The 12873-nt window shown below is 43.8% G+C and overlaps 1 protein-coding gene across 6 annotated transcripts in view; it reads right to left on the bottom strand.

Annotated features, from left to right (window-relative positions):
* The window catches only part of DPF3 (double PHD fingers 3), a 274103-nt gene that overhangs the window by 84721 nt on the left and 176509 nt on the right, over positions 1-12873 (bottom strand). For all 6 annotated transcript variants that reach the window (XR_009334367.2, XR_010839503.1, XR_010839502.1 and 3 more), the window contains exon 7: positions 5934-6071. Coding sequence is in view for 3 of the 6 variants with exons in the window: in XM_067028208.1 (XP_066884309.1) it covers positions 5934-6071 (138 nt within the window). In the remaining 3 variants the exon portion in view is untranslated. The remainder of the gene's footprint in view (positions 1-5933; positions 6072-12873) is intronic.

The raw sequence follows: 12873 nt of genomic DNA, 5'->3' as shown, positions 1-12873 counted from the left end.
AGGAATCAATAGCAGAATAACTGAGGCAGAAGAACGGATAAGTGACCTGGAAGATAAAATAGTGGAAATAACTACCATAGAGCAGAATAAAGATAAAAGGATGAAAAGAATTGAGGATAGTTTCAGAGACCTCTGGGACAACATTAAATGCACCAACATTCGAATTATAGGGGTCCCAGAAGAAGAAGAAGAGAAAAAAAAGGGGGCACTGAGAAAATATTTGAAGAGATTATCATTGAAAACTTCCTTAATATGGGAAAGGAAATAGTCAATCAAGTCCAGGAAGCACAGAGAGTCCCATACAGGATAAATCCAAGGAGAAACACGCTAAGACACACAGTAATCAAACTATCAAAAATTAAATACAAAGAAAACATATTAAAAGCAGCAAGGGGGCTTCCCTGGTGGCGCAGTGGTTGAGAATCCGCCTGCCGATGCAGGGGTCACGGGTTCGTGCCCTGGTCCGGGAGGATCCCACATGCCGCGGAGCAACTAAGCCCGTGAGCCATGGCCGCTGGGCCTGCGTGTCCGGAGCCTGTGCTCCGCAACGGGAGAGGCCACAGCAGTGAGAGGCCCGCATACCACAAAAAAAAAAAAAAAAAAAGCAGCAAGGGAAAAACAACAAATAACACACAAGGGAATCCCCATAAGGTTAACAGCTTATCCTTCAGCAGAACCTCTGCAAGCCAGAAGGGAGTGGCAGGACATACTTAAAGTGATGAAGGAGAAAAACCTACAACCAAGATTACTCTACCCAGCAAGGATCTCATTCAGAGTTGATGGAGAAATTAAAACCTTTACAGAGAAGCAAAAGCTGAGAGAGTTCAGCACCACCAAACCAGCTTTACAACAAATGCTAAAGGAACTTCTCTAGGCAAAAAACACAAGAGAAGGAAAAGACCTACAAGAACAAACCCGGAACAATTAAGTAAATGGTAATAGGAACATACATATTGATAATTACCTTAAATGTAAATGGATTAAATACTCCCACCAAAAGACACAGAGTGGCTGAATGCATACAAACCCAAGACCCATATATATGCTGTCTACAAGAGACCCACTTCAGACCTAGGGACACATACAGACTGAAAGTGAGGGGATGGAAAAAGATATTCCATGAAAATGAAAATCAAAAGAAACCTGGAGTAGCAATTCTCATATCAGACAAAATAGACTTTAAAATAAAGACTATTACAAGAGACAAAGAAGGACACTACATAATGATCAAGGGATCAATCCAAGAGGAAGATATAACAATTGTAAATATTTATGTACCCAACATAGGAGCAACTCAATACATAAGGCAAATATAACAGCCATAAAAGGGGAAATCGACAGTAACACCATCATAGTAGGGGACTTTGACACCCTGCTTTCACCAATGGACAGATCATCCAAAATGAAAATAAATAAGGAAATACAAGCTTTAAATGACACATTAAACAAGATGGACTTAATTGATATTTATAGGACATTCTATCCAAAAACAACAGAATACACTTTCTTCTCAAGTGCTCATAGAACATTCTCCAGGATAAATCATACCATGGGTCACAAATCAAGCCTTGGTAAATTTAAGAAAATTGAAATCATATCAAGTATCTTTTCCAACCACAGCACTATAAGACTAGATATCAATTACAGGAAAAAACCTGTAAAAAATATAAACACATGGAGACTAAACAATACACTACTAAATAACCAAGAGATCACTGAAGAAATCAAAGAGGAAATAAAAAATTACCTAGAAACAAATGAAAATGAAAACACAATGACCCAACACCTATGGGATGTAGCAAAAGCAGTTCTAAAAGGGAAGTTTACAGCAATACAATCCTACCTCAAGAAACAAGAAACATCTCGACTAAACAATCTAGCCTTACACCTAAAGCAATTAGAGAAAGAAGAACAAAAAAACCCCGAAGTTAACAGAAGGAAAAAAATCATAAAGATCAGATCAGAAATAAATGAAAAAGAAATGAAGGAAACGAAAGCAAAGATCAATAAAACTAAAAGCTGGTTCTTTGAAAAGATAAGCAAAATTGATAAACCATTAGCCAGTCTCATCAGAAAAAAAGGGAGAAGACTCAAATCAAAAGAATTAGAAATAAAAAAAGAGAAGTAACAAATGACACTGCAGAAATACAAAGGATCATGAGAGATTACTACAAGCAACTATATGCCAATAAAATGGGCAACCTGGAAGCAATGGACAAATTCTTAGAAAAGCACAACCTTCCAAGGCTGAACCAGGAAGAAATAGCAAATATAAACAGAACAATCACAAGCACTGAAATTGAGACTGTGACTAAAAATCTTCCAATGAACAAAAGCCCAGGACCAGATGGCTTCACAGGCAAATTCTATCAAACATTTAGAGAAGAGCTAACGCCTATCCTTCTCAAACTCTTCCAAAATATACCAGAGAGAGGAACACTCCCAAACTCATTCTACGAGGCCACCATCACCCTGATACCAAAACCAGACAAAGATGTCACAAAGAAAGAAAACTACAGGCCAATATCTCTGATGAACATAGATGTAAAAATCCTCAACAAAATACTAGCAAATAGAATGCAACAGCAGATTAAAAGGATCACACAGTATAATCAAGTGCAGTTTATCCCAGGAATGTAAAAATTTTTCAATACATGCAATTCAATCAATGTGATAAACCATATTAACAAATTGAACAATAAAAACCATATGATCATCTCAATAGATGCAGAAAAATCTTTTCACAAAATTCAACACCCATTTATGATAAAAACCCTGCAGAAAGTAGGCATAGAGGGAACTTATCTCAACATAATAAAGGCCATATATGACAAACCCACAGCCAGCATTGTTCTCAATGGTGAAAAACTGAAACCATTTCCACTAAGATCAGGAACAAGACAAGGTTGCCCACACTCACCACTCTTATTCAACATAGTTTTGGAAGTTTTAGCCACAGCAATCAGAGAAGGAAAAGAAATAAAAGGAATCCAAATCAGAAAAGAAGAAGTAAAGCTGTCACTGTTTCCAGATGACATGATACTCTATATAGAGAATCCTAAAGATGCTACCAGAAAACTACTAGAGCTAATCAATGAATTTGGTAAAGTAGCAGGATACAAAATTAATGCACAGAAATCTCTTGCATTCCTATACACTAATGATGAAAATTGTGAAAGAGAAATTAAGGAAACACTCCCATCTACCACTGCAACAAAAAGAATAAAATACCTAGGAATAAACCTAGTAAGGAGAAAAAAGACCTGTATGCAGAAAACTATAAGACACTGATGAAAGAAAATAAAGATGATACAAACAGATGGAGAGATATACCATGTTCTTGGATGGGAAGAACCAACATTGTGAAAATGATTCTACTACCCAAAGCAATCTACAGATTCAATGCAATCCCTATCAAACTACCAATGACATTTTTCACAGAACTAGAACAAAAAATTTCACAATTTGTATGGAAACACAAAAGACCCCGAATAGCCAAAGCAATCTTGAGAAAGAAAAACAGAGCTGGAGGAAGCAGGCTCCCTGACTTCAGACTATACTACAAAGCTACAGTAACCAAGACAGTATGGTATTGGCACGAAAACAGAATTATAAATCAATGGAACAGGATAGAAAGCCCAGAGATAATCCCACATATGGTCACCTTATCTTTGATAAAGGAGGCAAGAATATACAATGGAGAAAAGACAGCCTCTTCAATAAGTGGTTCTGGGAAAACTGGACAGCTACATGTAAAGAAATGAAATTAGAACACTCCCTAACACCACACACAAAAACAAATGGATTCAAGACCTAAATGTAAGGCCAGACACTATAAAACTCTTAGAGGAAAACATAGGCAGAACACTCTATGACATAAACCACAGCAAGATCATTTTGGACCCACCTTCTAGAGAAATGGAAATAAAAACAAAAATAAACAACTGGGACCTAATGAAACTTAAAAGTTCTTGCACAGCAAAGGAAATCATAAACAAGACGAAAAGACAACCCTCAGAATGGGAGAAAATATTTGCAAATGAAGCAACTGACAAAGGATTAATCTCCAAAATTTACAAGCAGCTCATGCAACTCAATATCAAAAAAACAAATAACCCAATCAAAAAATGGGCAGAAGACCTAAATAGACATTTCTCCAAAGAAGATATACAGATTGCCAACAAACACATGAAAGGATGCTCAACATCATTAATCATTAGAGAAATGCAAATCAAAACTACAATGAGGTATCACCTCACACCTGTCAGAATGGCCAGCATCAAAAAATCTACAAACAATAAATGCTGGAGAGGGTGTGGAGAAAAGGGAACCCTCTTACACTGTTGGTGGGAATGTACATTGATACAGCCACTACGGAGAACAGTATGGAGGTTCCTTTAAAAACTACAAATAGAACTACCATACAACCCAGCAATCCCACTACTGGGCATATACCCTGAGAAAACCATAATTCAAAAAGACTCATGTACCAAAATGTTCATTGCAGCTCTATTTACGATAGCCAGGACATGGAAACAACCTAAGTGTCCATCAACAGATGAATGCATAAAGAAGATGTGGCACATATATACAATGGAATATTACTCAGCCATAAAAAGGAACGAAATTGAGTTATTTGTAGTGAGGTGGATAGACCTAGAGTCTGTCATACAGAGTGAAGTAAGTCAGAAAGAGAAAAACAAATACTGTATGCTAAAACATATATATGGAATCTAAGAAAGAAAAAAAAAGGTCATGAAGAACCTAGAGGTAAGATGGGAATAAAGACACCGACCTACTAGAGCATGGCCTTGAGGATATGGGGAGGGGGAAGGGTAAGCTGTGATGAAGTGAGAGAGTGGCATGGACATATATACACTACCAAATGTAAAATAGATAGCTAGTGGGAAGCAGCCACATAGCGCAGGGAGATCAGCTCTGTGCTTTGTGACCACCTAGAGGGGTGGGAGGGAGGGACATGCAAGAGGGAAGAGATATGGGAACATATGTATACGTATAACTGATTCACTTTATTATAAAGCAGAAACTAACACACCATTGTAAAGCAATTATACTCCAATAAAGATGTTAAAAAAACAAACACATGCCATGTCCACAGTTATTCTTCACCCCATGATCCTAGAATGACCCACATCTTGAAGCAAGCCCTAAAGATCCCATTATCCCATCCCATTCTGATTTTGGGGTGGCCCAGAAACCATAAGGAATGTTGTAGAGGGAAGTCACATGGTGAATGCTAAGCCCTTTGTGACTCCCTAATTCATAACTGGAAGTTGAGGAAGGAAAGAAAGAATAGAAATGGGAACACAAATCTTCAGGATCATTCTGGGTCTTCAGTGCCCCACATCCCAAGTGACAAGTATACCCAGATCATGTTTGCTGACTGAGTGCTCAAGTGAAGAGCATGGAGGCTCCAGAGCCGTATTTCTAAGGCAGGAGAGCCCTTACCAAAAGTGTGACCCTATAAGAGCCAAGACAATGAAGCAAGAATATTCTATGTCTCTTGGTGGCCAAGGAGACATTTGGAATGTCTGTCTGAACTGACACACGCCACAGCTTTGCCCACCTCAGGTTAGCAGCTGTGAATGGATCTTCTGGAGCTGAGCGGAAAGAGGAGCAGGTCTGGCATTTGACAATGGCCAGGTAAGGATGTTTCTCTTCCGCCTTAACACTTACCTCCCATCCTCTGGGAACAGAGCTGGGTGTGCCACCCCTGCCTGGATCACTCTAAGCTTCAGGCTCAGTTGACCCACGGGGCATCTGGGGCTGGGCTGAAATAGCCAACTCACCACAGGTCCTTGAGACCAATCAACAGGTGCCACCAGAAGATGCCCGAGGTGAACAAAAAGGAATGCTCCATAGCCCTGCTCACCCACCTCATCACTCCCCCAACCCAACAACTGGGAACTCACGTCTGTGGTTCTCGTTTCTGTGGTTGGGTGGGGACCGGGTCTCCTGGTCTTGGGCCTCATCCCCCTCCTCGCTGGCCAGGTGAGTGTGAGCGTAGTGGTAGCTGAGTCCCGGCCGGTTTTTATAGCGCTTGCCGCAGACTAGAGAGGAAAAGAGGAAAGGAAGGGAAAACGCAAATGTTAGCAACCTCTGCAGCCACTGCCATCATTCTCCCAGGCAGTGACTCCCATCCATCCACCCCAGAGCTGGGTTTCCCCGAAAAGGTGTCTCCCACTCCCAACACCCCCCTACCCTCACCCCAACACCAACACCGTTGCAACAACATGGACCCAGGTAAAGAAAAACCATAGAAGACGGAAGTTGAACTGTGTAAGAGCGCCATCATTTCCTAGCTGTGAGACCCTGGGAAAGTCACTTGCACTCTATGTGCCTCAGTTTCTTCAGAGGGAAGATAAGTATAATAGTAGTATTAGCTCTTCAGTTGTTATGATGAGTTAATCTCTAGGCAAAGCACTTAGAACAGTGGTAAGGGTGATAAGTATTATAATTTTGAAGTTAAAAGGCATTGGGAGTCTATTTAGTACAACACCCCATGGCACAGATGATGAAGTGAGTGAGGCCCAGCAAGCTTAAGTGATTTGCCTGGGAACACACAGCTAGTTGTGGCAGAGCCACTGGAACCCAGGTCTCCTGGATTCCTGTGCAGTACTCCTTCCACCACCCTGTGGTTGACTCTGTATGAAGTACAAAAGCTTTATATGGATCATATTTTTGATCTATCGGTCAGTGATTCTGTGCCAGAAAAACACATTCCACTTCCACCATTAAAACTATGAATCTGAGGCATCCTTGGTAGATGTCGCAACCAAGATCCTGTGCCCTTGATGGCCCAGGAAGCCTCTGATACCCCGAATCTCTAAAAATGTGTCCTAGCAGGCACTAGCTCTCAGGTGGACAGTAGGAGACAAGGGAAACAAGCAACACAAATATGATTTCTTGGACCCAAGAAGAAGAAAGGGGCATCTCCCCTGGTTGGCTGCTCAGTACCTAAATGGCTAAGACTAGACCACTGCCACCACCCTCCCTGTCACAAAGCCCCATATCTCAGCCCATGGAGGGATGGCATTGCTGGTAGCAGAAGCCACAAGGGTCTTCCAGTAAAAATCCCATGCCAACCCTCTCATCTTGTCCCCACCTCTCCCCAGCAGAGCAAACCCCACCGGATCTGCTGGATAGCTGAGGTTGCCAGCTTTAAGAGACTCTCCCTTCACATGACTGGGTTATAGCGGTGAGTGTAAACACTTCACAAGGTGGAAAGAGTACAGGCTTCATCATCAGACATAGCTTCAAATCCCACTTCCAGGTGCCAGAGTTGACCAGCTGCATGACCTCCACAGTATAGAGAAGAGCTGTTACCCACCCCTCTTACCCACTAACCTTATTATTTCTGGTGGGGTTTCCTTTCTTACTAGATTCTCTTAGGTTTTTCAGGTATTATAACCATTGGCAAAAATGGATAATGTCATCTCTTCTTTCTCATATATATATAAACTATTGTATCTTCTTAGCTTAATTTATTTTTTTGTTTGTTTTGTTTTGTTTTTTTGTTTTTGTTTTTGCGGTACGCGGGCCTCTCACTGCTGTGGCCTCTCCCATTGCGGAGCACAGGCTCCGGACGCGCAGGCTCAGCGGCCATGATTCACGGGCCCAGCCGCTCCGCGGCATGTGGGATCTTCCCGGACGGGGGCACGAACCCGTGTCCCCTGCATCGGCAGGCGGACTCTCAACAACTGCGTCACCAGGGAAGCCAGCTTAATTCATTTTTAAGAATCACCAAGACAATATTTTAAAATAGTAAAAGCAAGCTTTTCCAATTGTAGTGAAATTGGATTTAGTGGTTCACTGTTTAGAATGATATATGTAGCTAGTTTTTAGTCTTTATCAAGTTTAAGTAGTTCTTCTTATTCCTGAGTTAGAGTTTTATTACAGGAGAATTTTACCACTAATATATGACTCTCTTTTAGTTTGCTGACATGGTGAATTATGTTGATTTCCTAATCCTTCCTACTATTGAGCCATTCTTGCATTCCTAGAATGTACCCCATTTGGTCAGTGTGTATTATCTATTTGATATACTGCTGCATTCTACTTTCTAATTTTGCATTTTGCATCTATACTCAGACTTGAGATAGATAAATAATTTGGGGCCTTTTACCATGATTTTCAATTGCATAGTTATGCTGACTTCCAAAAATGAATTAAGGAGTTCTGTGTGAAATTGGACAAGACACATAATCTCTTTGTGCCTTTTAAAAAAAAAAATAAATTTATTTATTTATTTTTGGGTGTGTTGGGTCTTCGTTTCTGTGCGAGGGCTTTCTCTAGTTGCAGCAAGCAGGGGCCACTCTTCATCGTGGTGCGCGGGCCTCTCACTGTTGCGGCCTCTCTTGTTGCGGAGCACAGGCTCCAGATGCGCAGGCTCAGTAGTTGTGGCTCACGGGTCTAGTTGCTCCACGGCATGTGGGATCTTCCCAGACCAGGGCTTGAACCTGTGTCCCCTGCATTGGCAGGCGGATTCTCAACCACTGTGCCACCAGGGAAGCCCTGTGCCTTTTTTTAAATCTGAAAATGATGATGGTATTACTTACCTTGAGGGATTATAAATAATGTTTGTAAAGTATCTCACTCAGTACCCAACACCTAATAGATGCTCAATAAACAGTAGTGAGGGGCAAGGGGCTTCACTGTGGTCTACCACATCTTAAGTGCTGGACTTTGACCCTTACCTCTCCTATGGAATCTGGGAATTGGCTGGACTTTCTTAAGAAGGTGAGAATCTGAAATTCAAGTTGGTGATCAAGTTGGTGACCAAGTGACTACAAATTCAAGTCCTACAATTGGCTCCTCTCTCCCTCTCTCTCCCTCCCTCTCTCTCTCTCTCTCTCTCTCTCTCTCTCTCATAAATGTTGCAAAAAAATAATAATAACATGTCACTACACAACTCAATTCCATTTGACTCAGGAAGTGGGACCTAAGGACACCCCTAAGGCACACTGTGGGCCTGCTTGTGGCTTTTTCTATTTAACTTCTAAATGATCTAAGGTCAATAAACAGCAAATTATGGGGTCAATGGATATAAATTCATTTCATTATAAGGAATATTGCTGGTGAGGAATAAATGTTTATTAAAAATAAGGCCAATAATGTCAGTATTTATATGGGGAAGCCTCAGCTGCCTCTGCAGATCTCCCCACTGCACACTCCACAGTATTTTATTTGTTTCATTTTGTTGTGTCAATTACCACCGTCTTCCTTAATCACAGAATTCCAGGATCTTAAGATCCTGATCTAACTGACTATCCAATTGTTTTATTCCCACAAACACTCTAGATGCCTTCCTGGAACAATTCCACTGATGGGGAACTCACTACCCACCCGAGTAGGCATTTCTTCTTTGACCTCCTTGAATTATAGTTATGACTGCACTGGAGGACCTCTCTTAAGGACAGTGTCATATCGATTTCATCTTGATGTCAACAATTCCACCTGCCATGCTGCCATGCACATTTTACACCTTCAAAACATACCCATTGAATAGTTGATGAGTGAACACAGAAACGTTTTGTAGGAAAGTGAGGAGATGGGGGAGGAGGTAAGTGTGTAGAATCGGCTCCATCTATCCACATTAATCTCACACTAATAGTTCTTGAAACCTACAAAACCAAACCCAAGCACAAAGCTTCCCATATCTCCTTCCCCAATACCATAGAAAGCTTTAGAGCAGATCCTTTTGCTACAAGAGAGATTCTCAAAGAGTAGTCACCAGACCAGCCCGATCAGCATCATCTGGGAAGTTGTTAGAGATGCAGTTTCTTGGGCTCCACCCGAGACCTACCGAAGCGGGAAGTCTCGGGGTAGGGCCAGTCAATCTGTGTTTTAACAGGGCCTGCAGGTGATTCCGATACACACTACAGTTTGAGAACCACTCTGCTAGAAGATTGAATATATTGAGGCTGGACTCGGCCCGCCCTGCATGCGCCTGCCCTTCTGGATGGATGGAGGTGGCAGGAGGGGGCAGCAGGAGGCAGCCCTGAGACCTGTGCTCAGTTATTGGAGGAAACAGAAGCGGACAGCACACGGTAGCCCTGGAAGCCAGACCCCTTAACCACAATCCCTGTATGCAGAGCTTTCCAGGTGGAGCTTCATTTTTCACCACCTACTTATATCATGTCATTCCTTCATCACCAGGTCTTCAAGGAAACATTTATTAAACACCTAATGTGTACCCAGCCTTGAAGCACCGGAGGACAAAGACAAATGAGCCCCAGTCCCCTCCCTCCAGGAGTCCGAAGTCTAGCAGAGGAGATATACACGTCAACTAGCACCAGCGCGAGCCTGTGCCCCGCAGAGAGGAGGGGCCAGCTCACGGGCTTAAGTGGGGTGGGGGGATGGCTTCCCAGAGCAGGCAGATGAGCTGCAGCTTGTGAGAGAGCAGGACATCACCAGACAGACAAAGGAGGAGGGCATGCGGGCACCAAAGCACATCCCGCCAGCACCTCTGGGGAACTGCAGGAGATTCAGTAAAGCCAGTGGGAAGGGGGCATCGGGGTGGGTGTGATGGGGACTAAGGAGAGGAAGGTGGGCAGGCCTTTATCCCGACAGTGGGAAGTCGGGGGACGACTGTACATATCCCGAGGACCAACTTAATCAGATTTACATTTTAGAAATACTGCTTAAGGTTATAGTGCAGAAGATGGATTTGGAGGTGGCAATAGGCTCCTTTAATTTTCTGTGTGTGAACAATGAGGACTTTGGGGGTAGGAGAGAGGTTAGAGAGAATCTGGTACAAGGGGGAGCGGGTGGGAGTCAGCAGAAAGGAGGAGCGCAAAATGACTTCCACGAACTCGGCCTTCCTGGCCCCGTGCCATCCAGCCCCCCTCCACCTCCCCAGCCTCACCTGAAGCTACCTCTGCCTCCTTCCCAGCCCTCCTGCCCACTGGCCCCTTCGTTTCTTAAACATTTTTCTTTCCACCACAGATCCACTTTGCACAAGCTCTTCTCTCTGCCCAGAATGTCCCGCAGCCCCACTTTGCCTGCCTAACGCTTCCCAATCCTTCACTTCTCGAGCCTTTCCAATCACAATTAGGACACGGGTGTGTTTACCTTCTCAGGACTAGTCGTGTATCAATATGTGTCTCTCCTACCAGCAGCAAGCGTGGCAGGCCCTGTGTGTTTGCACACTGTTGCAGCCCCAGTGATGAGCTCAAGGCCTGCACTCGATGTCAGCTAAGGGAAGCAATAAAAATACCTAGGTTTCTGACTTGGGCAACCGGGTGGAAGCACGTAGAAGGAAAATCAGATTTAAAGAAGGACGGGAATGAGTTCAGTCTGGGGTTGGCTTATACACCTGGCGCTCGGCAAAGAGATGTGGATGTTGGAGTTGCCAGGTGGCAGTGGAAGTGATGGATATGGAGAGAAAAGTGCCAGGAGAGAAGGAGGAGAGCAAGAAGAAAGGTGTGGACACAGGACAGAACTCAGAAAACACCGGTATCTTAAAGAGTCTGATGAAGAAAGAGAAACCGATTTAAAATTTTTAAGAAACACTCACAAAAGAGTGAGCAACATAAGCCAGAGGGGCAGGGTCTCCAGGTGACGGGAACAATGACACCGCCAGTCACGGCCCCTGCTAACAGCTACTGGGCATGTACCATGTGCCAGGCCTGTTCTGGTGCTTCAAGTAAATCAGCTCACAGCCACACGCATCCCCATTTTACAGAGGCAGAGCCAGGATAACATCAGATGCCCCGGAAGGGCCAAGAAGGCTGGGGACTCAGAAGGCAGCACTGGGCTTGGCAATTAGCAGGTCACCTTAGTGAGCAGGGAATCCACAACTTCCAGAAGGACGACGCAAGGTGACAGGGACCTAGGATGCTTTGGGGAATGAGGAAGTGGTGATGGAGCCAACAGACCATTCCTTCCAGCATGGCTATGGAAGGGGAAAGAGTCAGCTGGTGGGCAGATGGGACTGCAGGGTCCAGGGAGGCTGAGTGGGGCTTGTCCTGTAACAGAACAGATCTTGAGCAGGCTCGTAGGCTAAAGGGAAGGAGGCAGGAGGGAGGGGAGTTTGAAAGGCAGGGTTAGGAGAGATTGGAGTTCATGGAGCAAGATGCCTGACCCCAAAACAAAGCTGCTGACCCAAGTCCCAGTCCTTCAAATGACTTCATCCTAGGGACGAGAGATTTCTAAGATTTATTTTGGTTGAAGTGCATCTGGGTCAGACTGCTACATTGTGATGAAAAGAAACGCCTTGGAAATCCTGCTTTGACTGGTTTGGAAGAGAAGGAAAATCTAGCACTGTCTCACCTTCTATAGGTATTTCATCACATCTCCCTGCCACTCTGAACACTTGTGAGCCAGCTTCATAGACGTGTGACCTGTACATTCAGACAGGATCCTGGGTTCGGAAGGGTCCCACACTTAGTTTAACGCCTTGCTCTTGCCATCTTGAAATTTTTAATACTATTAAACAAAGGGGCCCTCATTTGCATTTTGCACTGGGCCCTGTACATTATGCATCTGGCCTTGGAAACCATTTGCGGCAGGGGGTGGAGATCTGGGACTAAGTTATTCCAAACAGCCACCTTGATCCTGTAAGAGCTGCCACAGTGAATGCAGGACCCAGCCAGCTCTAGTCGAGGGCTAAATTTCCCTCTGAAGTAACTAGGAAGCCTGGCCAGAAGGGTTAGCCACTCAGCAGTGGTCATTTTAGTTCCACCAACAGCTTTGGCTCTTCTTCTGGGTCGACCCTCCCTTCAGAGAGGCAGGCTCTGTATTGATGTGTGGGTAGGCTAGATCCGAACTGCCTGGGTTCAAATCTCAGCTCCGTTGCTGACTCACTGTGACCTTGGGTGAGTGGCTAAATCTCTCTGTGCCTCAGCATCC

This window comes from Kogia breviceps, chromosome 3 (genome assembly GCF_026419965.1).
Source record: "Kogia breviceps isolate mKogBre1 chromosome 3, mKogBre1 haplotype 1, whole genome shotgun sequence".
NCBI classification, from domain to species: domain Eukaryota; kingdom Metazoa; phylum Chordata; class Mammalia; order Artiodactyla; family Physeteridae; genus Kogia; species Kogia breviceps.
This window is presented reverse-complemented; position numbering and strand designations above follow the sequence as displayed.